Source organism: Marmota flaviventris, chromosome 3, assembly GCF_047511675.1.
Source record: "Marmota flaviventris isolate mMarFla1 chromosome 3, mMarFla1.hap1, whole genome shotgun sequence".
Classification (NCBI taxonomy): domain Eukaryota; kingdom Metazoa; phylum Chordata; class Mammalia; order Rodentia; family Sciuridae; genus Marmota; species Marmota flaviventris.
This window is the reverse complement of record NC_092500.1, coordinates 51757141-51784624: the sequence shown is the minus strand read 5'-3', so window position 1 is coordinate 51784624 and position 27484 is coordinate 51757141. Positions and strand designations below refer to the sequence as shown.

Here is a 27484-nt window from a genome sequence, read left to right as displayed (position 1 = left end):
ATATGTTTTTGTATCCGATTCGCCAGAATTTTATTGAGGATTTTTGCATCTAGATTCATTAGAGATATTGGTCTGTAGTTTTCTTTCTTTGAATTGTCTTTGTCTGGTTTAGGAATCAGGGTGATGTTGGCCTCGTCGAATGAATTTGGAAGTTCTCCCTCTTTTTCTATTTCCTGGAATAGCTTGAAAAGTATTGGTATTAGTTCTTCTTTAAAGGTTTTGTAAAACTCTGCTGTATACCCATCTGGTCCTGGGCTTTTCTTTAGTTGGTAGTGTTTTGATGGCTTCTTCTATTTCCTCAATTGATATTGGTCTGTTTAGGTTGTCTATATCCTCCTGACTCAATCTGGGTAGATCATATGACTTAAGAAATTTATCTATGCCTTCACTATCTTCTATTTTATTGGAGTATAAGGATTCAAAATAATTTGTAATTTTCTTCTGTATTTCTGAAGTGTCTGTTGTGATATTGCCTTTTTCATCCCGTATGCTAGTAATTTGAGTTCTCTCTCTTATTCAATTCGTTAGCATGGCTAAGGGTCTGTCAGTCTTATTTATTTTTTCAAAGAACCAACTTTTAGTTTTGTCAATTTTTTCAATTGTTTCTTTTGTTTCGATTTCATTAATTTCAACTCTGATTTTAATTATTTCTTGCCTTCTACTTCTTTTGCTGTTGTTTTGCTCTTCTTTTTCTAGGATTTTGAGATGAAGTGTGAGATCATTTATTTGTTGGTTTTTTTCTTTTTTTAAGGAATGAACTCCAGGCAATTAATTTTCCTATTATAACTGCTTTCATTGTGTCCCATAGATTCCAATATGTTGTGTCTGTGTTTTCATTTGTCTCTAAGAATTTTTTTATTTCCTCCTTGATGTCTTCTATAACCCATCGATCATTCAGTAACCTATTGTTCATTCTCCAAGTGATGCATGATTTTTCCTTCCTTCTTTTATCGTTGATTTCCAGTTTCATTCCATCATGATCAGATAGGATGCATGGTATTATCTCTACTCCTTTATGATGTCTAAGAGTTTCCCTGTGACATAATATATGATCTATTTTGGAGAAGGATCCATGTGCTGCTGAGAAAAAAGTATAGCTGCTTGATGTTGGGGTGGTATATTCTATATATGTCAATTAAGTCTAGGTTATTAATTTTATTATTGAGTTCTATAGTTTCTTTATTCAACTTTTGTTTGGAAGATCTGTCCAGTGGTGAGAGAGGTGTGTTGAAGTCTCCCATGATTATTGAATGGTGGTCTATTAGACTCTTGAACTTGAGAAGAGTTTGTTTGATGAACATAGCTGCACCATTGTTTGGAGCATATATATTTATGATTGTTATGTCTTGTTGGTGTATGGTTTCCTTGAGCAGTATGTAGTGTCCCTCTTTATCCCTTTTTATTAACTTTGGCTTGAAATCTATTTTATTTGATATGAGTATGGACACTCCTGCATGTTTCCGAAGTCCACATGAGTGATATGATTTTTCCCAACCTTTCACCTTCAGTCTATGTATGTCTTTTCCTATCAAATGCGTCTCCTGTAGGCAGCATATTGTTGGATCTTTTTTTTGATCCATTCTACTAGCCTGTGTCTCTTAATTGGTGAGTTTAATCCATTAATATTTAGGGTTATTATTGAGATATAGATTGTTCTTCCAGCCATATTTGTTTATTTATGTTACTTACCATGGTTTGTTTTTCCTCTTTGATTATTTTTTCCCTTTACTGTACTACCTCCCACTGTTGGTTTTCATTGTTATTTTCCATTTCCTCTTCCTGTAATGTTTTGCCGAGGATGTTTTGAAGAGATGGTTTTCTAGCTGCAAATTCTTTTAACTTTTGTTTATCGTGGAAGGTTTTAATTTCATCTTCTATCCTGAAGCTTAATTTCGCTGGATACACAATTCTTGGTTGGAACCCATTTTTTTTCAGTGTTTGAAATATGTTGTTCCAGGATCTTCTAGCTTTCAGAGTCTGTGTTGAAAGTTCAGCTGTTATCCTGATTGGTTTACCCCTAAATGTAATCTGCTTCCTTTCTCTTGAAGCTTTTAAAATTCTCTCCTTATTCTGTATGTTGGGCATCTTCATTATAATGTGTCTAGGTGTGGATCTCTTATGATTTTGCACATTCGGCGTCCTGTAGGCTTCTAGGATTTGGGATTCTATCTCACTCTTCACGTCTGGGAAGTTTTCTCGTATTATTTCGTTGAACAGATTGCTCATTCCTTTTGTTTGGACCTCTATACCTTTCTGTATCCCAATGACTCTTAAGTTTTGTCTCTTTATGTTATCCCATATTTCTTGGATGTTCTGCTCATGGTTTCTTAAGAGTCTCGCTGAGCTGTCTATGCTCTTTTCAAGTTGAAATACTTTGTCTTCATTGTCTGATGTTCTATCTTCTAAGTGTTCTACTCTGCTGGTAGTATTCTCATTTGAGTTTTTAAGTTGGTTTATTGCTTCCTGCATTTCTAGGATTTCTGTTTTTTTTTTTTTGTTTATAACCTCTATCTCCCTGTATAGTTGATCTTTTGCTTCTTGGATTTGTTTATGTAATTCATTGTCGAAGTGATCTTTGATTGTCTGATTTTGCTGTCTAATGTCTTCCTTGAGACTCCAGATCATCTGAAGCATGTAAATCCTGAATTCTTTATCTGACATTCCATCTGCTGCAGCTGATACCTATTCTAATGTTGAGTTGACCTGCATTGCTTTTGGTCCTTTCTTTCCTTGTCTTTTCATATTGCTTGCGTTTCTTTCTGTTTGGTGAAACTGTTGTTATTGAATTTTCCCCCTATATATTTATATTGCTCTTGTATAGTTGCAAAGTCTCCCTTGCAAGGGCGGGCGGCGGCTGTGTTCCTCCTACAATTGGGGTGATCTGTCTATCATGCTGGGGGCCGCTGGGCCCCTTCTCCAGGTCGCGTGGTCTGCCTACCTTGCGGGCAACGGCTGGGCCCCTCCTCCAATAGGGGTGATCTGTCTACCACGCTGGCGGGCCGCTGGGCCTGTTCTCCAGGTTGCAGGTCTGCCTACCTTGCAGGCGTGGGCGGCGGCTGTGCCCCTCCTCCAGTTTGGGTGATCTTTCAACTAGGCCGGCGGGCCGCTGGACCCCTTTTCCCTGACGCGTGGTCTGCCTACCTTGCGGGCGGCAGCTGGGCCCTTCCTCCAATTGGGGTGATGTGTCTACCACGCCGGCGGGCCACTGGGTCTGTTCTCCCTGTTGGTCGCAAGTCTGCCTACCTTGCAGGCGCGGGCGGCGGCTCTGCCCCTCCTCCAATTGGGGTGATGTGTCTACCACGCCGGCAGGCTGCTGGGCCTGTTCTGCCGGTCGTTCGCAGGTCTGCTTACCTTTCAGGCGGGGGCAGCGTCTCTGCCCCTCCTCCAATTGGGGTGATATGTCTACCACGCCGGCAGGCCGCTGGGCCTGTTCTGCCGGTTGGTCGCAGGTCTGCCTACCTTGCAGGCACGGGCGGCGGCTCTGCTCTGCCCCTCCTCCAATTGGGGTGACATGTGTACCACACCGGCGGGCCGCTGGGCCTGTTCTGCCGGTCGGTCACAGGTCTGCCTACCTTGCATGCGCGGGCGGCGGCTCTGCTCTAACATTTCCATTTTCTTCAGTTATTTTTATCACTATCCTCTTATTTTTCTGTATCATTTATGTTGCACCTATGTGAGATATCAAACAGAGTAATAATTCTTTCTATAATATAATGCTATTTTTTAATTTGACAAAATATTAGTAATTTTACTTGCAGCCATAGGTCAACTTTATTAATTAATTTATTTTGCTTAGACAAAACCTATGTTTTACTCAATTTCTAATATGTATCAGGAGCTATCCTAGGCATTTTGTTTATTCTCATTTATTCTACCTCAAAGTTTTAAAAGGCAAATATATTACTCTATTCTATAGGCAGTAAAACAGAGATGTAGAATGATAATCATACTTCTCTAAAGTCATATAAGGTAAAAAGTAGAAGAGCTGGGAAGTAGCTTGGGTCTGTTTATTCCTATCTATTCCTTCTATCTTTTCCATGATCATTACCTCATTGTGAACAAAGAGTATGCCTGTTTGTTTACTATTTAGATCTCCAGTGTCTAGCATAGAGTCTTGTTCCTAAAAGCTTAAATAAACATTTGTTGAAAAAAAAAGATACTAAACACAGCTTCTAAATAAATATATTTTATACAGTGTCGTTTTTTAGTATCTTTTGATAATTTTTATGTCTTAATTTGTTCTTTCAGATATTAGTTTCTTATAATGAATTTAGACTTTTCCTTTGAATATGATTTATTTCTTTTTAATATTGGCAGACTTTAAGACTTTGGCATGCTTTATTTTAGTAATATTTCTTAACCAAGCAATCATAAATTTGATTTTCACATGAAAGTTAAAAGACATATAAAGCAATATTTTGTTAAACCACATGATTCATCATAGAAGTTGTAATTGTATCATGTTTTCAAAGTGGCTTGGCTGAGTTCTGGCTTCTCTTTTGCTCATGATTATCTTAATTTCTAAATTTTGGGGTTTTCTGATTTATGCTTTTGGGTTTTAAAAAATTATCTAGTTGATGGACATCTTTGATTTTTTTTTTTAGTTTTTAGTTGTAGTTAATGTGTCTATAATGTGTGTCTATAATGTGTGTTTTAAGCACAGTAAATAGATAGCACATAATTTAGGCTATGATATGAATATCTATTAGAGAACTTTGGATTAAAAGGACAAAAATGTCTGAGTAACAGTGGCTGGACAATGCTAGAGCTCACTGTTAGTAAGAGCTCCAGAAAAAGACTGATCTGGAATTGTAATGATGTCCTGGTTCTAGGGCAACATTACTCAGGGCTGCAAGATTGTTTATGTATTCTTACATGGTAACCTCAATGGCTGAGAAGAGGGAGAGTAGAAGAAGGGCCTTCTCCCTAAGTCACCCTTCTCTTTTCCATAAAGAATGACTTTTCTAAGAACTACCAACAGAGGCCTTCTCAGTCCTGCTCACCGCTCAGAATTGGGGTAAGTGCTTATCCTGGATCCAGTCACTGACATAAAAAGGATTACAATGATTGGCTTAGCCCAATTATGATTCATCTCTGGGATGGTTATATTTTTAGTGCCCTTCAAAAATTGGTATTATGTTATTGAGGAAACGAGAATGGATATTAGGTAGGTAACTAATAGTATCTAAATATTATTATTAAACTCTTTTAGTATGATCAGATAATCATATGAACAAATATAGAATCACAAGGAAGGAGTGACTGGTGCTTTGAAAGAAGATATTTAACCTAGACTGGCCACTCTTTCAAAGATGATTAAGCTAATCTGTAGAAAAATTTTTCAGAAGTGAGGTTGCAAAGGGGTTAAGGTATGCTAGGCAGGGAGGATGGGAGCATTCCAGGCAGGGGAAGAGTATTGTGTTTATGTAACTTTAAAAAGGCACATAAATATTCACTGCTGTTATTACTAGTCTCTGGCCCTGTGAAGGTCTTTGAATTACTTCTAGGGGTAGGAAGAAATTCTTAGACTTACAAGTAGGATCCTGAAATATTGGAATTTTCAAAAAATTTCCATGTTTGAAGGGGACAATTGAATAGATTATTTGACTGGGATTGTCCTAGAAAAATTTGCCATTGAGTTGCTGTGTATAATGAATTTATAGGCAAAGTCAATCTGTCACTCCTGCTTCTTGTCTCTAATAATTTTCTGCAGCTAGAATTGTTAATTGAAATCAATTAAAAAAAGAACAGCAAATTCACTTTTTTACATGTTGTCTGAAACTTTTGAAACATTAATTCTATTAATCTATAGTTCATACTTATGCTATTCCCATTTTAAATTTTTTGAAACAATTGAACATTAAGCAAATAACAATGTTCTCTGAGACTTTGTTCCCTAAGAGTGACAATAAAATAAGTAAGTAAAAATAAACATTTTTACTTCAATACACATAGAACTTTCATAGATAATGGCAATACACATAGAACTTTCATAGATAATGGGCTGTTCTCTGAAGTAGAAAACAGTAGTTTTATAAATTTACCCAGGAATATACAACTCTAAAATGACTAAATGACTAAAACTTCCTTCTTTTGAGAATCTGTAACTATTATCAAATGAATATTTTATTAAATATTTTTATTATTTAAAAAGTATGATAAGAATGATACTTGAATTCTGGTTTAAAATTCATGAAACCTTCTTTTCTAAGTTTAAATATTTGGAAACTTCAGTTTAAGTCTTGCTATGGTTTGGGTATGGTTTGAGGGTATCCCCCAAAGGTTCATATGCCGGAACCTTGGTCTCTAGTGTGTCAGTGTTCATGTGCTGGAACCTTTAAGGTGGGTAGGCTGGTGCAATGTAATTAGGTCACATGGTCAAAACTAGCCACAAGAGAGGTGGGAAGTTGTGTGGAAAAACTCCTACCTAGGCAGCCATGTGACCATTTAAAACTCAGATATTCTATTTCTAAATTTAAAAAGGGGATAATGGATGATAGAAAGCAATAAGGGTCTGTCCTATTATCACCGTCTTTTGGTGATTATCAAAACCAAAACAATAAAACAGTTGTATAGTTTTAAGCTTAGATGTGAATATGTAGTCAAGGAGTAAAGTGGATGCCTTTTGGAGAGACAGCTATATTTATGCATCTTATTCAATATTTTTTGCCTTTTTTTATCTCTACCATCTAGCATAGTATGTCACTGAAAATAAGCACACAAGAAATGGATTTCAAATAAATGAATGAACATCTCTCTTTGCCTTTCTTGTACATTCCATGTGATTGTGTATTCTTTTTTGCCCTTGCTGTTTATTTATTCCTGTCTGTATTACTTGATCATATTGACTTCCTCATATTATGTTGACTACCAATTCCTGAAGAAGATAAGATGGCTTGAAAAATAAAAGTTTTCTGACATGAGTTTTCATATCTCAAAATAGCTATTTTGTCATTATATTTGCTTTTGGCTTTTTGTTAATGTATAGATTCATTTGTTCATGGATTAATTCTTACTACAAATTTTCATGAACTCTCGTGCTGTGCTAAGTGTTGGGAATATGAAAATACATGAGACCCATTCTGCACCTCACGGAATGCAGTGTCAGTGCCACACAGTCTGGGGAATGCCATGCCAAGCCCCATGCCATGGAATAAACCGAGGGAGGAGCACAGTGGTTGAGAGGTTCAGGGAGAAGGCAAGATGCTACCAAACGCACACTGGAAAGAAGTACCTGCATGTCCAAGGAGCGAGAGATTCCTAGAATAGGGACTATAAAAAGGCTTCTGCATTTTAAGTAAGGAAGCCATGGATAAGCCTTAGCAAGGGACAATTGTAGTTGCTGGAGGAGTGGCTATGTTGGGAAGTCAGAGAAGGAAGACAGATGACATAGGATATAGCTGTGAAGCTGGTAAACTTGGCTTTACAGTAAACTTGATTGTAAAGCCAGAGGACACGAGGGATAACAAAACAAAAAGATTTAAAGGAAGACTTTAAAAAAATATTCTGGAGTACTTATATGCTGAAGGAAAGAGGAAGCTGTAGAGGGCCAGATATTGGAGAATGACAGAGAGAAGGAATAATAATTCATACAGCTTGGCTTCAAGGCAGATAGAAGAGTGCATTTTAGCACATAGATGAAGAGAACCTCAGAAGAAAGGAATCCTCTGGTTTTATATAGGAAAGGAGGACAAGGGATGTATATTATACTTGCAAAAGTTTTCTTAACAGACATCTAAACACATGAATCAGGCACTGTTTAGGTGTCCTGCCTACAGAGGTTAATAAGGCAAGGTTGTAGTCTAGTGGGGGACCTAGATAAGGAAGCCAGCTAGATAATGTGTGGTAAGAGCATTTAGAGTTGCCATCAGCCTTAGTGAAATCATGGTGGTAGGCTTGAGGTAAAGCTTTCCAGAATCAGAGAGGACAAAATGGGGTTGCATCTGCAAAGAGAAAGGGACCTGGAAGAGAGAGGAACTGAGATGAGGATTGGGCTTAGAAGAAGTGGACCTGGATTACAGTGGTTGAAAACCATGGGTGCAGGTGTGTGTGTGTGTGCGCACTACGCACAGTCTGTCTATCTATCTATCATCTATTTATTTATATATACACATACTGAATATGTTTAAGCATCAGGTGAAACTATTTGGGAGTACTTGAGAAAATGAATTTTTATGATGAAAGAAGCCTCTTGCTTATCTTCCCTCCCCCTCTTTGATGACTTCTTGAAACTAATTTAGGTGAAGAAAGCCACTGCTTCCAAAAGTGCTTTGGTACTCTGGCATAATTTCAAAGAAATCTACTTTCCCAGTTAGTTAACTACATTTCCCTAGGAAAAAAAATCTTCTCTGTCAATGTAACATCCTTTAACAGGACTCCTGCTGCTTGCTTCTTGTATCTTGCTATGGCAGCTGTGAACATATATACTATTGATTGTTAATGTGTGATATAAATCCGACTGGAGCATGCCCACTAATTGGTTTGAGAGCTAGATATAGACAATGCTGTCTTATAGTAGCCTGTGTAGATAGGCCTAGTCATAGGGTTAATTCTGCTTGACAGCACATCAGCAGCATCTTGAGAGTAATTACCCAACAGAAGTTTTCCCACAGCCGATCTGAGAGCTTCAAAGGCTTCTGAATTTACAACCAGTATTAACCTATATCTGAAACATAATGTTCCCACAAGGGCTCAGTTTTTTTTCTCCTTATTAAATGTATGGGGTTACTAGGTTCATTTGCTATGTGCTAAGAACTGAGTGAAATTATTTGGTATTAATAGTTGGAAATCTTGAATAATGAAGTAAAAAGAATAATTATAAATCTGGGTTTTTATTACTTTATTATATTACTGAAGCAAGTTAATCTGAAAGGTTGGGTACTTTTTAAAAAACACAATTTATCCTGTTTCTTTAAAAAAAAAACACTAAAATGTTGGTGTCATTTTCCATACTGTGCTATCTGTATTGATTTGTGCATTTTTAGGGGACCTAGGTTAATGCATGCACTGAAAATGGTTAAAATAAATATATGTTTACATTTTAGAAATGTAAATTGTGTATTTACATTTTAAAAATATAAATTTTATATTTACATTTTACTTCTTGGTCAACATACAGAAATCTATAACTATTACACCCCCCTCCCATGAAATAACTGTTGTTATTTTACAAACTATTTTTATATTCTAAACTGTTTTTCACTTTTCAGGTCAGAAACCAAATTTGACTCCGGTTCAGGTATGTTTACATTAATAACGTTATTCTGGCTATATTTTATTTACATTATTCTCTGAGGAGTAATTCATCAGATCAAGAACCATTTTGATTTTAAACAGACTGGGCAGTCTCTTTTCAAAACATGAGCCCCACCTCAAAGCAGAGCTATTGGCTGCTTCAAATCATAATTTGAGATGTTCACTTTGGGATTCTTCATAGTTCTGCAATAAGCATTAAGTATTCTATATCTGCAGAGTTTCAGTTTAAAAGCAGAGGAGGGGGGTCGTACATACTTTTTGCTCAAAATAGAATATTATTTTCTCCATGGAAAAAGCATCTTGAATAATTTGAAGATTCTCTAAAGTTATTTGTCAGCAAATGTGGGTGATAGATGCATTTAATCCAGCAAAGTATGACGAGTTTCAGCCAATATAAATGGAATTTGTCTATGAATTTGTTTTTAAAAAAATGTTTTATTGGGGGTTATGGAAAATGAAAATCACCTTAAACAGTTGTTTTATATCTATTAAGACAAAATTTATATTCTCACAAACTGGCATATCAGCTTCATTCTGTGGTTTCTTTTTGTAAAGCATGATGTAGCCATGTAATCCTCAGGTTTGACTATGTCCTTATTGTTGCTTCTGAGATTTATTGCTTCAGAGTTCTTGATGATATTTACTTTAATTATAAATAAAAAAAATTGTTTCATGTTCAGTTTTACAGGAATTAATGTCTTTTAATAAACTATTAATAGATAAACATTAGTTTTTGATTCCAGGAGAAAATAATTTGCAGAAAAATATATAGCGTGTTGAGTTTAAAAGTAACATTCTTACTCTGGTGTGAGTTCCACTATGTTTTAACTTAAAAATATTTTTGCCTATTAATATCACAAAGGAACCAAGTGCTACAAATACTTTTTGATAGTGGTATTAAGGAGCTAACATGCTTTTCTTCTTTATAAGCATCATCTTTTATTGTATTGCTTTATGACTTTCCTCAATTAGGTGAGACTCTTTTTTTTTTTATGAAGTTTATACATTAAAGTTAACAAATTCACCTAAGTTGAGAATCTTGATTCCAGGAATCCTCTTATTCTGTGTGTCCCAGGTCTTCTGAATTACAGATGACAGTGATAGTGTAACATGAACAGTTTTGGTAAACAGTATTAACTATCTGGAGACTAAAGATGTGGTGCCATTGTACCAGCTACTTGACTTTTATTGAACTGAAGGTGACTCAGAATATGGTGAAAAGTCTTTTTCATTTTGTTAATACTTACAATTTATAAATACAATTGAAAAGTAAGTAAAATGTTTTTACATAACAGTCAGTTACAAAATATTTAAGAACTTACTTTCTTATGATCTGATTTAATTTTCCTAAACAGCAAACCAGAAACTGGTTTTAAGGCACAGAATCTGGAATATAGCTTTTAAAAAGGAAAAAGTCCACAAGGTTCATTTCAAAGGTAAACCTGGAAATGGTGTACAAAACTGAAATATTAGGCAGCTATTGTCAAAATCAGATAATTTATGTTAAATTTTCAAATCCAAATTAAAGTGTGCTGCTAACTTCTTGTACTGAAGGTTAGTATTTATCATGGAAATAGTTATAACATCTGTACGTGCACATATCTTTCACTCACAGTAACCAAAGATTTTGTCCATGAATCTTGGTTTTTTTCAAGTCCTAATTTTTTTGTTTTACTGTCTACATGGACAACATCTGCATGTCTTTGAGAACTACAAAGTTCTGCACTCTTAAAGTCTTATGGGGAATACTGATTAAAAGTTTATTTATTCTTTTAATTTTGAGTTTAAATATAGAGGAAATTCAGATGGTTTCAAATTAAGAAATAGGTAATTATTTTTCTTAAAGCTCTTTTAGCTGGATATTGAATGAGAAATCATGACAAAGGAAGCGAGAAGTTTGTTCTTTGGCATTTTGTCTCATGCAAATTTTGGTTAGAAATAAGGTAGCATATTGGAACAATTAAATGTATGACTTTAATAGGTTCAGATTTTCTATTGTTCATTGAATACAGAAGAAAGTAAACTGGCTCTGTTTAATGTTGTATACAGCTGTGACAAAGCAAGATTTCTAAATGAAGAATGATGTCAATCTTACTAAGAAAAGAAACCTTAAAAAATAAATACTCTGGTCAGTGACTAGCCATAAAAGAAAGGATTTCAAAGTCAAATTTCATGTATTTATATATACACATATAAACTATGTGTATACATATATGTGTGCATACACACACACAGAAAAAAATATATTTTAAAGGAAAGTATCCAATTTATGCAGAGCCTACTGCACAACATTTGTAGTTTGTACAAAGGAGTTTCAGGGTATGGAAAGAGATTCAGGAGGAAAGAAAGTTTTCATTGCCTGCACAGGTAAAAACAATTTTTCAGTTTAATATGTATCAAATAATCAACATAGAAAATGATATAAAATTTCTATCCGAATTGTGACAATTTGTTTTATAAAAGCAAGTTCACAAACAACCTCCTGGTATTTTTTAAGTTAAAAATTTTTATAGTGAAAAATTTCAACCACATTTGAAAATAGAGGAATAACATTATGAGCATCCAAATAACCAGCATCTAAATTTTACTTATTAATAATTGATTACATTTGTTTCCCCTAGTTTTGTTCAGAATATTTTAAAGTAAAATACATATATTTCACATGATTTTTTAAAAAACTGAAAATTATAGATTGTCTTGACTTATTGAAAAGTGTCAATTAATTTCAGAGGTTATCATCTATCTTAGAAATATGGATCACATACAAATTATTATGAAAAGAATCATAGCATTTAGTTAAGGAAACTTTGGAAATTCTTTTTATGGGGCATTGTGTTAAGAAAACCTTTCACCACAAGGCAGAGGCACTGATTTAATTCTGATCTGAGAATCTCAGGAATGTTCTATCCTCACAATTAGTTTGGCTAAAACTTTAGTTGCTATATAGCTGTGATCTCTGTATATTGAGTTACGTGCTGATTAAAAACCTTTTCTGTTGATTTATAACTGGATCATCTAAGGTTTTGGCTTTGCCAGTTGAGAACAGCAAACCCACAATTTTTTTTTTTAAGGTTTCCATTTTAACACCAGTTCCTAGTTGATGTAATAATAACGTTGCTTGCCTAGATCATGTGGAACTGGTGATTTTACTAATAGAGTAAAACAGACTTCCTTTTATGTTCAAAAGTAGCAAGAAGCTGTGCTCTTCTCCCCACCTCCCAAGAAGGGAAGTTAGTTGATGCTGGAGGAAACAGAGCATTGAGTTTAATGTAGTGATTAAACATGAAAGCCATATATCAAATCTCAGGAGAAACATGCTTTTGAAAGAAGCAGAGAACTGTGGAGCATATTGCATGATAGGCTATATAAACAGAGCCCTGGAGGTCAGCGTGTGGATGCAAACCAATTAAATAAAGAACTTACTGGCTTTTGCTTTCTATCATCTGGATGGGGAGGATCACAAGTTAACATGCACAGGGTTGAAGTGTAAACTTTGCTGGAGTAAGCTAGGCACCTTTGGAAACTTCATTAACTCTTTCAGTCCACTACCAAGATTATTTTTTAAACCAAGGTTGCTAGGAAGTTAAAAATAAAAAGTGAAAATATGTGCTGTCTTGGCTCTTTTTAACATACCCTATTAACCAAGGTGTTAATAAAGAGTAGAATGGAAGAGAAAACAGGATGAGCTGCTGAAAAAGACCAGAGTTAGCTAGCTCTATGGTCAAGAACATGCACACGTCTTTTGAAAACAACCCATTTGAGTGCTGGACATGGTGGCACACGCCTGTAATCCCAGCAATTTGGGAAGCCGAGGCAGGAAGATCCCAAGTTCAAAGCCACCTTCACAACTTAATGAGGCCCTAAACAACTTAGCAAGAACCTGTCTCAAAAATAAAAAATATAAAAAGGGCCGAGGATGTAGTTCAGTGGTTAAGCACCTCTGGGTTCAATCACTAGTAACTCCTCCCCCCAAAACAAACCGCCACCACTTGAAAAAACAGAACTTTGTAGAATAAGTGGAAAAATACTTTTTTCTCTTCTGAATTCTGAGAAGGCAAAGCTATAGCTAGAATTTACTGATCACTAATATAGCATTATGATATTGTTATTTCTGTTCTAAGAAGAACCTGATGCTCCTAAGTTAATAACAATGTTAAAGACTGTCTGTGGGCTAATTTTGTAGTCTTCACCATCTCAGGCAATGTTTGGGTGAGAAAATGAAATACCAAGTTAAATGGTATCGTTTCATGGTCCATAAACATCCAAAACAAAGATTTTTTTTTTTTTCCTTTCGAGTCATGTTGGCCGAGAAAGTGAATAAGCTTATGTTTAGTGCTTGTTGATTCTGGGCTTCTTGGAATAGCTGTACTAAGGAAATGGGCTCATAGAGCATAGCAACTCAAAGGTATAAGATTTCATGAAAGCAAATTATGGAGGATTAAGAAACCTAATGAGCATGGTTTAGTGTGGAGGGTTGAGGCGGGAGCTCACTATTAAATAAAGCCCGAGAGTGTAGAAGGTTAGGAGATCCTTAAAGACACGATAATAAAAGGCACAACAGAATATAATTATCCTGAAGAGAGGGGGGAAAGCTTCCAAAGAACAAAAAGCAGCTAGTGTCGCTTTTAGGATCTGTAGTTTAAAAGGAATCTACACACCAGAATAAGGAAATCAAAGAACACAATCAGTTAAAGCATAAGGGCAGTGAAGAATTGAGTGAGCTGTTATGGTAGCCACAAGCTGAAAGGAAATGAGGAATTTAAATGTTATGCAACTTGAATTTTCAAAGCTTATTAACAGATAAGACAATTTGTCTAACATGGTAAGCCTTCTTCAAGAAATATTAGTTAGAAAAAGATTTTCAGTTCTTGTGTGAGAATATGTTGACAATACTTTTTTTGTTGCACAGTTCAGTTTTGCCATTTTACATTTCTTTTATTTTCAAAGGTCTTGTAACAATGAAGAACAAGGAAAGCAAATATAAATCATTTGATATGAATATTGAATCTGTATTTGGGCATAATTCAGTATCACGAATAAGAAATACTGATTTTTCCTCTATTCATTCTACATATATTTATTGAGCATACTATATGCAACATGTTGAGGTTATAGTTATGAAAAAGGGGGTACAATTCTTCCTCTCATGGAATTTTACATTACTTGATCCTTTGTACAAATTCACATTGATTTCTCTCCATATTTAACTGAGGTGGCCTAACAAGGCTAAACTTAGATCCAGATGGTGAGTTAAAGAACTCTTGATATTTAAGCATGAGGTGATTATCTTTTAGGTTTAGACAAAAATCACCTGTCTTTATTCAAACCATGTCACTTTGTTTTCCACTTTGAGTTTTTAAGAGACTAGCTCAATAATGCTAACAGTTAGCATTGTAGTTTTTTATATAGCTTTCAATAAAGAGTGACATTTAATTATCATCACGAGATTGAGATGAGAACAATGACAAATATTTGTGAATACTTTATTCTTTACAGATATCTATCTATTGATCCATCTATCTATCTATACCTATCTGGATCATATTCAAGGTTGACCTAAAAAGTCAGGCAACCTTCTCTACAATAGCTTACTATATTATAAAAAAGCAAGTAAAGGGGACAAAAACATTCAGCTTCTTTTGTAAACTAGTAGTTAGCAAGGCATAGTGGCTAACTACTGAGGTTTGGATGAAATAGATTTAAGTGAGGTCTCTTCTTATTTCTAAAAATTTTAGTGGTTATATTGGATTTCTTGTGTACCACTATGCTACATATTTAAATCTTATATTTTTTTCTTTTGCTAATTCAGAATTAAAACATTTAAAGCCATAAATTTTTTTCATCAAAGATTTAGCTGGATTCTAGAGGTTTTTATACTGTATTTTAAATAGTTGCAGTTTTGATTTTCTTTTGAATACAATAATTTTTAGGAAAGTAGTTTTAAATTTCCAAATTTTCCATTTCTGCTTTTGATAATATTTTTTGCTTCATTGCTAAGTGTTCAAAGAATATGGCCTTACTAATTGTTAGTAAATCTAAAAGTAGTACATAAATATTTTGGGCTTAATATGGATTTAATTTTTATGACTCTTTGTTGATGATTCAAAACACTATGTTTGATGCACATTCAATAGATAAATTTGATTCAAGATAATATAACTTTTATATCACTATTTATTTGTTTTTTATTTTATTTGATGAGGACTTTGAAAGGAGATAATCTGTTATTCAATGCGTTTCACCTGAATTCCTCGTCTTTCGATATTACCATCTGTTGTAGTTGTTTTTTTTTTGGTCACTGTGACAAAATAACTGAGAAAAATAACTTAGTGGAAGAAAGATTTATTTTGGCTCATGGTTTCAGTCTATGGTCAGAAAAAGATCATGGTAGAAGGGATGGTAAAGGAAAACTGCTCATCTCATAGCTGGAAGGCTGGAGGGAGAGGGGAGAGAATGAATGAAGAAGAAGAAGGAGAGGGAGAATAAGAAAGAAGAAGAAGAAAGAGTGGGGAGGAAAGGGAGAAGAAGGAGGAGGAGAAGAAGTAGGAGGAGAAGTAGAAGGAAAAAGAAGAAAGAAGGGGAAGGGTCCAGGGGAAAATGTACCCTTCAAAGGCATGCCTCCAGTGACCTACTTCCTCCAACTAGGCCTTGCCTCTTAGTGTTTCCACCACCTCTTAGTTATGCCACCAATTATGAACCAGCCCATGGGTGGATAAGCCCATTGATGAGATCAGAGCCCTCATTGTCCAATCATTTCCCAAAAGCCCCACCTCTGAACACTGCTGCATTGGGGACGAAGCCATCAACACATGAGCCTTTGGGAGATATTTCAGATCTAAATCATAACACCATCCCTATATTGTCAGCTTCACATGCTCCATGTGATCTAGTGCTAGCCAACTTGCTTGGATCATGCATTGAGCTTGTCTTCTTATAAAGACATTATTCCAAATCAGTGCTCATGCAAATAGAGGTTGCTCTAAATAGGAAACTTATGTTATTCCAAATTCATATGTGAAACTGAAAGATATTTTATTACTGGTAAATACCAGTGCTGTCCCCTTCTCTTACCACTGCTAACCCCCCAACTCCATAGAAAGGCTCTGAGATTTTTCTATATGCAAACCTTTGTTTTCTGCATATAGGATACTTCCCAGCTCCACCATTTGTCTGGCAAGATTTTATTTTTCTTTTGATGCTCACCTCAAGTATTGCTGCCTCAATTAAATATGGTGTGCTTTGACTCCTTCCCAGTAGTCAGCCATCCCTTTCTCTGTTCAAAAACTGTATCTTGCACATGCATTTTTGGTAGCATTTCTTATCTGCTATAATTATGTGTATAGATATTTTCTTTTTCTCCAAATCTGTGAGTTTCTTAAAGTCAACAACCATGCCTCTTTCAACTTTATTGCTTTGGTATCTGCTAAGAAATAATTACTCAATAAATAAAAATTCCACAAAATTTTTTAATTGATTTTATTTTTTAAATACATGACAGCAGAATGCATTACAATTTTTATTACACATATAGAGCACAATTTTTCATATCTCTGGTTGTATATAAAGTGTGTTCACACCGATTCATGTCTTCATACATGTACTTTGGATAGTGATGTCCATCACATTCCACCATCATTGCTAACCCTCTGCCCCGTCTCTTCCCCTTCCACCCCTTTGCCCTATCTAGAGTTTGTCTATTCCTCCCAAGCTCCGCCTCCCTACCCTACTATGCATCAGTCACCTTATTATCAGAGAAAATATTTGGCATTTGTCTTTTTGAAAGATTCCATAAGATTTGAGATCTTTGTTCTATTCTCTAATTGTGGTAGATATGCTTAAATAATGATAAAAGATTTATTTTCCCCATTTGCAGTGTTGAATTCTTGATGGGAAATGGCTAATTAGCCAGAGATTATGATTTCCAGGCCTTTTCTATCTATGGGGACATATGACTAACTCTTGCAGTGGAAGGTATGCCATTTCTGGGTATAGAGGGTTAAATTTGCAATATGTTCTCCCACATTTCTCTTCTTTAGTTATTATATAGAATGCATGAAGAGCTCTTATTATATGTAGGACATGGTAGAGGATACATGACTATGACACAATTCTTATTTTATGGTGCTTATAATCCAATTGAAGAGATGAGATCTGTAAGTTCAGGGCAATATGAGTGCAACCCCTAGGAGACTATAGTGGAATCCTAGGAGAATATTAGAAAGGAGAATTCTTTAAGATAGGGATTGATTAGCACAGTTTCTTGGTGGAGGTATCTTTAAGGATGGCATTGGGAGAATGCTTTAAACAGAGAGCCACTTAGGGTCAGGCATAGTGCCACAGTAACCAAATGCATTTGAGGAACAGTAGGTAACACAACTTGCCAGAACTGAAGGATTTTTGTTGCAGGGTCCTGGTATAGTTGGGAGTCTGTTAGAGACTACCTGCTAAAAAGTTTGGACTTAACTCTGTAGGTAATGATAATAAAAACAATTGCTAACATTGGTTTTATTCTTACTTTCTATTTATTAATTCACTTAATTCATGCAGACTATATATTATTATTCATTAATTTCCCAGGATAAATATGAACAAAAGATATTAAAAAAAAACTCTACATTTTATTTTTAATTTTTTAGTTGTTGGTGGATCTCTTTACTTTATTTATATGCAGTGCTGAGAATTGAACTCAGTGCATCACACAGGCTAGGCAAGTGCTCTACCACTGAACCACAACCCCAGCACCCTCTCCCCCTCCAAATTTAATTATTATATATTAAAAGCATTGACATTATGTTTTCATACAATATCATGTGATAATGTTTGTTGAATAAATAGTGAGTGATTGAATGACATGGAATGATGTTGATTTTGCAAAGAAGTATACTTTGCCCCCTTTGAAACAATATGGAATATTTGACACTAACAAAAAAAATTTTGTTGAAAAACAATGTCTACAAATTATGTTGTTTCCAAATCATTCACATTATGGATGGAAGAAAGGCCATTTGTAGAAGGTAAGAGGTGTAAAGGATCAAAAAATTCAACAATGGAGAAAATATTTTATGACAAAACAGCAACACAAACTCAACAATGCACTTTCAAGTTTTACACTTATCAGTAGTTTTTCTACCCAAAATAATAAGTCTTATGTTCCCCAGGCATTCAAAATTAAGAGTTTGGGGTTTATTTTCACATTTTAGATTTAAATTTATTTTTGTTATGAGATTTTAATAAAATGCATTAAACTTTTTCCATGTAATTGTATTCTAAGAGTTTGAAAAATATGCTTTTATTATGAATGAAAGCATTAAAATTTCATTCAAATGAAATATATTTGAACTGAGTTGTAGGAATCTGTTTAATTGTTTTATATATTGTAACTTGCTTTATATCTACATACTTGCTTTTTCAATTGTATAGGAATTTACTCAATTTATTTTCATCATAATCTACATTTTATTTAGCATTTTTCCTTGAGATATTGTCAGATATGTGGCTTTCACTGATTTGTGTATTAGGAAATTTTTTGTTCTAAGCAATGTGATAATGTATTTATTTTTCTAGCTGTATGATTTCATATGTTTTTTTTTCAGGATTGTAGAATACTGCATATCTAGAACTTAGAACTGCTTATTGTTCCCATTATGTATATTATATATATGAGAATAAAAATTTCTCTCCTAAAAGTTTTGCAATCATATTAAACTTATTCATGATGAAATATAATTATTTTTTCCAAAAGTTTTCTTTGTAAAGCTATTATGCAATTTTGTAACTTAATAATTTTATAAACTATCAAATATAGTCTTAACAGATCTGTCAGATCTGGAAGTAACTTCATATAACTACACACTGATATTTTTGTTAAAAGAAATTTTCACAAATGAATGTATGAACTTAAAAAAGAAATTTTAATGTCAGAATAAATGCCTTTTCATCAATTTGGAAGTTTAATTTGCCCCTGTTTAGTTTCACAGAGTTTTTTGTAACATTTTTGATATAAACTTTGCACATTGCCTTGAGCAATTATTATTCTAAATTATTTTAGAATAATTTAATATCTAGCAGAAGCAATTCTTGGCATAGAAATGTACTACTGGTAGCATATTCTTACATAATTGTGATAACCATGAAGGAAGGTCACCTCTCTCTGCTATTTATTTTTTAATGAACAGGGCCAATGGAGATTTCTTACTCTTTTGTCCTCATGTGTCTGTTATATACCTATGGAAAAAATGATTATATCTCAGTGCCAGTGTAGTTGTGCAGTTGATTTAAAAGTTGATTCAATAGCTAGTTGCTATTATTTTAGTATTTGTAAACTTCTTGGTAATATGAGTAATAATTTTAAGTAATGATAAATGAATATTTATTCCTGAAGTAGGAAATCATATAAACACAGATGCATTATTAGTTCAGTTATTTTAAAAGTAAAGCTATGCATCTTGATAACAACTAGTTTTATTTTGAAGTATATATGATTCCATAAATTTGGGAGAATTTATGGATTCTGCCCCATCCACTTTCCCTCTCCTCCTCCCTCCCCCTATTCACCTTCCTCTACTCTGTAATCAGTTTTTAGGAAAATAAACTTTTATGGTTTTTCAAAATACATATTTGTTTTATTGGAACCCAATGGAATCATTTCTTTTCTCTATTCTTTTTGGTTGTGGGATTGTGTGTGTGTGTATATATATATATATGTGTGTGTGTGTGTGTGTGTGTGTGTGTATTATGTGTATATATTTCTCTCCTGCAATATTTTATTTGTTATAAATTTTAGGATAGAACATTAAAATTGTGGTCATTAAAAAGAATGTGAAAATATTTTAATCTTCTTCAGTCATTAATTATGTCATCTTTTATATATATGTATATATACTTATTTATTTATATATACATATATATATGTGTGTATATATGTGTATATATATATATATATCTTTATGTATATATATATTTGTTTATAGACAGGATCTCACTAAGTTGCTTAGGGCCTAGCTAAGTTGCTAAGGCTGGCTTTGAACTCGTGATCCTCCTGCCTCAGCCTTCAGAGCCATTGGGATTACAGGCATGCACCACTAAGCCTGACTGGAATCATTTTTTTCTTTTATAACCTTATTGGTAGAGACTCACTTTCCTATTTTGTTGTTCTTACTGCTGGAGTTAACAGTTTTCTTTTTTGGCATGATTTTCCCCAAACATATTTTCCCAATTCATACAACTTTTATATATGTATGTATGTATGTGTATATATATATATATATATACACACACACACACACACAATACAAGTCATAGATTCATATAACAAAAAACTGAAAGCTCCTATACTTATCTGCTATCCACACTTGTCACTGTATCAATAGCATAGTTTTATATAGATGATCAGAAAGAGTAAAGTTATGGCTTAAAAAACATTTTAATCTGTTTCAAATAACTTAGTGGGGGGATCTAGTAAAGATGACATGATTAATGTCTGAAGAAGATTAAAATATTTTCACATTCTGTTTTTAATGACCACAATCGTAAGTTTCTACCTTAAAATTTATAACGAGTAAAATACTTCAGGAAAAATATATCATTCATAATCCACTTGAAGTTGTTTTACCTTATCAAATTGTGCTTTCTTTTTAGCTCAAACAGCATAAATTAAGAACAAATTTTTAACAAAAATATAGCTTTTGGGCTATCCTTAAATATATTCATTAAAGTGTTAAGATTTATTAGGTTTAGCATGAAAGATCTAAGATTGTTATTTTCAATTAGGGAGGGTAGCACTTCAGTCAGTATGTAATTTTTAAAAATTTATCTTTACAACTAGACAGCTCTTCATCATTTGGAAATAGGCCATTTTTAGAATGTTTAACTATAAATGTTTTCTATGTTCATAAATAGGTGACAAGTATAACTATTAATGTTGGAACTTTGCCCATTGGTTCTAATTGCTCTTTTTTATCCAGAGATAATGATGTGTATTCATTCTCTGTCATATTTACCTAGTGGAAGTCTTTTTAATCCCCCATTTTTCTCCTTCACTGAGGTTATGTGTAAATACTACGTACAATGGCAAATGGAAGAAGTCTGCTTTGTCTAAAGATACCATTCATCTTAAACAAACACATCATCCTGTCTTTGAAAGAATAGTGATATGGGTTTTGTTTGGTGGGAGGAAGAGAATGGATAAGACCAAAGCAAAAATATGTTGCAAATTATATGAACTGGTATTAAATCCCTTTAAAACTGTATACATTTTTTCTGATTGTGTCTGCTTAGAGGAATCAATTCAGTCCCACTCCAACTTTGCTTTATCACTTCTTAATTTCCAATTACTACTGGTATACCATTTGTATCAACACTTGCATTGATTTATGAAAGAAATCTGAAGCTAATCTTCAATCAGTTATAGTATAATTTTTCTAGCAAGCCATATTTATGAATTTATAAGATCAATGTAAGAAAAAAAATACATTGCCTTTTAAAACTTATTTCTATTTTAAAACTCCACAAAATAAAATAAAGTGGACTTTAATTAACTTCCTATACTCTGAACTTTCTTGGGGACAGAGGCCTGTTTAATTCTCTATTATATTAATTACCACATTAAGTGCAATTGGGTGACAAGTGGTAACCAGATGATTTGAGAAGTAAATACCAAATGAATTAATCTTTATTTACATTTGCTTACTTAAATGTACTGTGAAAACAAATGTTTTTGAATTGTACCTGCCATTCTTCTTCTTCTTTTTTTTAAAATTTATTGTGTTCCCTTTGGTCCTGTTTTTTGGGTTTTTCTGTTTGTTTCTTTGTTTGCTTCAGATGGATGGGTTACATTTTTGCCCTTTAAAAAGAACTTCAAGGGGGCTGGGGTTGTGGCTCAGTGGTGGAATGCTTACCTCACATATAGGAGGCACTGGGTTCAATCCTCAGTACCACATAAAAATAAATAAAATAAAGGTATTGTATTCATATACAACTAAAAATAGTTTTAAAAAAAGAACTTCAAGTTGTTAGTTATACATATTATTCCTTTTATTCTGTCTGACATTTAATATAACAAAAATATTTGACCTTGTATTTTTCTGTTAGTGTTGAGAACCCATTATCTGTAACCTCCTTCCCATTCTCCCACTTTACTTTAGTACTCTTTTAACTTGTCTCTGATCCACAATATTTTGTACCATTCCTTTCCTTTCCCCACAAACCATGGTGTTCCAATGGATATTATTTCAAAAATGGTCTATATAGCCAACTATCTGAATTATTTATATATACTATAGATTGTTATTCACATCTCTGATGATGTCAAGGCAGAGGTCACATCATTGTGTATTAATTCCTTAAAAATGGAAATTGGTAAAGTGGGTTTACATGATTCTAGGATCTTTGTATGTGCTTCCATTAAGGGTGGACATTTTTTTCCCCCTGTCTTTTGGTATCAGGGATTGAACTCAGGGGCGCTTGAACACTGATCTACAATCCAAGTTCTTTTTATTTTTTATTTTATGACTGGGTCTCACTAAGTAAGTTAGGACCTCACTAAGTTGCTGAGGCTGTCCTCAAACTCAAGATCCTCCAGCCTCAGCCTCCTGAACCGCACCATCATACCAGGTGACTCTTTTTTTCATTTTTAATGATCAAATCATAGGTAAGATTTGAATTTAGTTTAAACTCATTTGCTAAAATTTTCAGGTATCAAACACTTAAAAATATGTACTTCAATAAATAATTAATAAGTCCAGTACTGAGGGAGACCATATTAAATATAATATCTTGCTCAATGTGCTAAAATTTTTCATGTTATAGTTTAAACTTGGTCTTGATAATTCCTGAATTTTATTTGAAGAGGTTTTTTAAATTAAATACCTGAAATTATAAATTTTAAAGGAATATTATCATCTTTGATTAAATTGGAGTATAAGTCATATTGATTTTTAAATGTCATCATCCATTTTTGGATATTTAGTAAAATTTGCAGCGTATTATAGCAGAACAAGAGATGACAGGATTTCACTTTGTTTTTCTAGTTCACAAAGATTAATGAAGCAAAGACCTTTGGTGTCAGTTTTGTTATAAATGTTTTACAGCTATATACCTTTAATATAGACTATATTTCCTTATATTTCTTGCTCTTATCTCATTATTTAAACTTTTGAGTTTATTTATGTAAGACTATTGTAGAGCTAATGGATGACAGGGTTAGAGTACAATGACACTATCTCATTTTAAAGGCATTCAGGGAGTTTGTTTGACACAATAAGGTTTGAGAACCTTCGAAGGGCAATGAACAAAGAGAAATAAGAGAAAATTCAGCAGCATGAATAAATTAAAATAAAATTAATGAAATAAGAATTAAAAGGTCTGTATTTTTTTAAGACTTTTGAATTTTATTTTAATATTTCAGACTTCCAGAAAAAATTATTTCAACTTATATTCTCACAATCTGTGTTTAGCAGTTTTGTTTTGTTTTGTTTTTCTGAAAACACTAACCAACTCTGAATATTACCCTTTTTTACCCATTTGGTCTGAGTATTTCTATTTTTGTTTCCTTTGTCTATCTGGTAGATAAAAGGTAGAATCTCATTATTTTGATTTTCATTTTTAATGACTGGCAAGTTTTCTTCTTTTTCATTTTGATCATTTCTAACCCTTCCTTTGTGAATTAATTGCTTACTAACACTTTGTGTATGTTGGGAGGTGAGGGTAGGCATAAGAGCAGGGCTTGGATCAGATTATTTGGATCCTGACTTGATCTTTTAAGCCCTATAAAATAAGACTTGAGGAAGGCAATCTCTCTGAGCCTCAGTTTCCTTATTTGTAAAACAAAATAATTATAATGTCTACCTCAATGTTGTGAGGATTAAATAAAATAATACTTGAAATACTTAGCAAAATGCATGGTACACATTAGTGATGCTTCTCCTGCATCTAAAGATAAACCTTGAAATATTTTTCTTAGTTGATCGCTTTTGCTTTTTTCTCTATAGAAATTCAAAATTTTTTGTTAGTAGCATATGTTAGTCTTTTCTGTCTTTTATGATATTTACTTTGGAGTTACATTAAGAAAATTATTCTTCACACCCAAGAATATGAAAATAAGATGGAAATATTTTTTCAGTATGACTGAGTTGTAAATGGAATCATAAATTTTTCATGATGCAAACTATAGAAAACAACTAATAATTCTATTACCTTTTATTTCTTTTAGAAAATATTAGCATTTACTCCTGTCAAAAAAAAGTTCAGAAACATTAGTTCACCTGTTTAGTAAGTTTGAAATGCTTTTTTTAAAGACTTGAACACTGTGTTCCTGGCTGATTTATGTGTTTAGGAAGGGTCTCTACATATGAAGTGTCTTTGTGTCCACTAGAAAATGGTGATGTCCTTGGGCCAACAAAGTTGAAAAATGGTCCCCACCTCCCGTCATCACCACCATTCACCCTGTACTAAATGACTCCTGTGTTCAGGGGGGTATACTTGTCTGGGAGTGACAAGTGGGACACGTGGGAACTGATCTCCTGCTCATGTGGGAGCAGGAGATCAGTTCCCATGTGTCTCTTCCAGAAGGCTCCCTGGGGCCGCCCAGATTGCACCTCTCTGTGAGAGGGTCCTACATTTCAGTGTTTCACAAAATAGCTCTTGAAAAAGTTTGAGAAAATAATGATTTGTTTATATAAATCCACTTGCATAGTTCAACTGAATTGAGCGGACTTATTTATATAAGCACTTCATAAACAAAAAGCTTTTTATTTGAATATTATGAACACAAAATGAGGAAAAGAGTACTGGCACTAATCAGACAGCCCTCTATTTTACTTTCTTGGGTATTAATGTAAATGTTCTCAAAGGTTGGTTTCTTCCTTGTAGTAAATAATGATGTTTGTGGAAAATCTGGGGCCCCATTTTTAAATGCTTTTCTTGTTACGGGAGAATTGATCAGTATTATTTAGAGTCTCTAGCAAAATGTGCTATGCAGAAGTTTCCCCCTGCAGTTGTACTTGCCCATCCTATAGCTCATGCCGTTATATTTATTCTATTTTCTTATCCATGGTTCTTTCTTCCTAGGCTTGCAGTCTTTTCTACTGTGTTTCTTGGAGCTCTGATACCTTTGTAGATACACATTTTTAAAAATTCTCAGATCTCTTCACAAAATGTTTCTTTTATTTCTTTATCTTTCCATCTCTCCCTCCTTCTCACTCTTCTCTCCTTCTCCCACCTTCCTGCAACTACAGTTTTTCTCCATACCCACAGGCAGTGTTGTCAGAAAGTCTTTATTATTTCTGTCAGAACTTTACCTTTCCCTTCTCATGTGAGAACTCTTCTTTTGAGGTTTACCATCTTATGCCTTTTTTCATTACTGTGATTTATCTGCTTCCTGGTAAATGTTCTTCATTTATTGAGGATTTTAGTCTTCTCTAATTATTTCTACATTTATGCATGATTTCAGTGATAATATGGAAAGGTCATCCACTGACTAAGTTTGTTCATCTTCCATGTCATGACCCTTTTCCTTGACCCTTTCCCACCTACTCTGTTTCATACCCCATCATTTTACTTTCTTCCACATCCATCCCAGACTCCATGGTGACCATTTTTCTTTTGCCAGTGCCCCCTAGGCCCTGGGTTTGTTTTCCTTATGTTAAATTCCCCAGAAAAATCCCCAACCATCTGCTTTCAGTCGTATCTCCTTCAGCCCTGATGAAAGAAAGAATAAAACTATGGGATAGTTGCCATTGGAGATTTATGGCCTTCGATTTCAGATTGCCTATTGGTACTGTTCTATAGCCCACCTATGCCTCTATCACTTTTCTCAGATCTCCTTGTCTACCACTCTTTTCTTTCAGAGCAATAATCTTGACCCTGTTTTTTTAGAAACTTGAGGCTATGAGGCTTGAAATTTTCTTCTGTAACTACTACAAATATCTACACTCATACTTATCCCATTCCCTATACTTCTGGAGGAAAAGATGTACTTTTTTTGTCCACAGGAATACCATCAATTCTTTCCTGTACATTATCCTATCACTTATAATTTCTGAATTTTGAAGCTATTTGATTCTGCTTGTTTCTTTCTCACAGAGATGAACTCAAATAATCATGTCTTTAAAAAAAGAATTAAAAAAAAAAAAACAGAACACAGTTTCTTCAATTTTGTTTGCTTCTAACATTCATCTGTTCTTTCCATTGGACTTAAGGTTTTCAATGTACTAAACTGTTTCTACTTTGTCTTATCCATAGGAACAGCCTAATAAAAAAAGGAAAAAGGAGAAACTGAAGAAATACTAATGGTCAATAAGCATTTGCAAGAGTTCAACCAAACTATTAATTATAGAAAGGCAAATCATATTAACTATAAAAATGTTTGCCAAAGAAATTAGGACCTCAAGAATATGGTTAAATGTCTACCCTCAAATATTAGTAGTAATATAAATTGGTGCACTCTTTCTGAAAAGCAATTAGGTAATTCCTTAATTCAATAATTCTGCTTTGGGAGACTTTATAAAGAAAATATTCAGGGCTAAATGTGAAAGAATTTCAGGAAGCATTATCATAGTGAAAATTGTTTTAGATTTTAAAAAAGAAAGAAAGCCAGCCTAAATAGCTTAAATGTCAAATAATAGAGGCAGATTATCACACTCTCTCTATACAGGAAGAAAAGTTCAAAAGGAAATACACCAGAATGTGAAGGGTAGTTACATCAGTGTGGTAAGATTGCAGATGGTTTTATTATCTTTTTAATAGTCTTTTATAATTTTCTAATTTAATTTATAAGAAGATTTATTGCATTTATAAACCGAGAAAAGGACAAGTTATATATATTAATTCCTATCTCCATTCCACCCTGGCAAAATAATAGAATAGAGGATTATTGTGAAAAGGTGTTTTAACATCCTTAAGTTTTCTGTATGCTCCATTTGTTCCTTAGAGTACTTTCAGGAAACATTTGAGTAAATGATGAAAAGGAGGGGGAAATGATTTGTGTAATTTTTCCCATCAAGCTTCTGAACAATGCTGGAATGTGTTGACCTATATAGAATGTTGGGGAGGAGGGGACTCACCAATGTATGGGAACATTAAAGAGAAGAAAGGAAACCAACTGGGCATAAAGGAACCAAGATCTCTCAAGTTAAGAGAGGGTAAGTTCATATCAACATTGGGTGCACCTTCTCATAATAACTTCACTGAATATTAAGACTAACAGTCAAAATGTTATTTGGTTGAAAGTAAG

At 33.8% G+C, this 27484-nt stretch overlaps 1 protein-coding gene across 4 annotated transcripts in view; it reads left to right on the top strand.

Annotated features, from left to right (window-relative positions):
• The window catches only part of Msrb3 (methionine sulfoxide reductase B3), a 163987-nt gene that overhangs the window by 72251 nt on the left and 64252 nt on the right, over nucleotides 1-27484 (top strand). For all 4 annotated transcript variants that reach the window (XM_027929618.2, XM_027929633.2, XM_071609699.1 and 1 more), the window contains one exon: nucleotides 9210-9238. In XM_027929618.2, the coding sequence (XP_027785419.2) occupies nucleotides 9210-9238 (29 nt within the window). The remainder of the gene's footprint in view (nucleotides 1-9209; nucleotides 9239-27484) is intronic.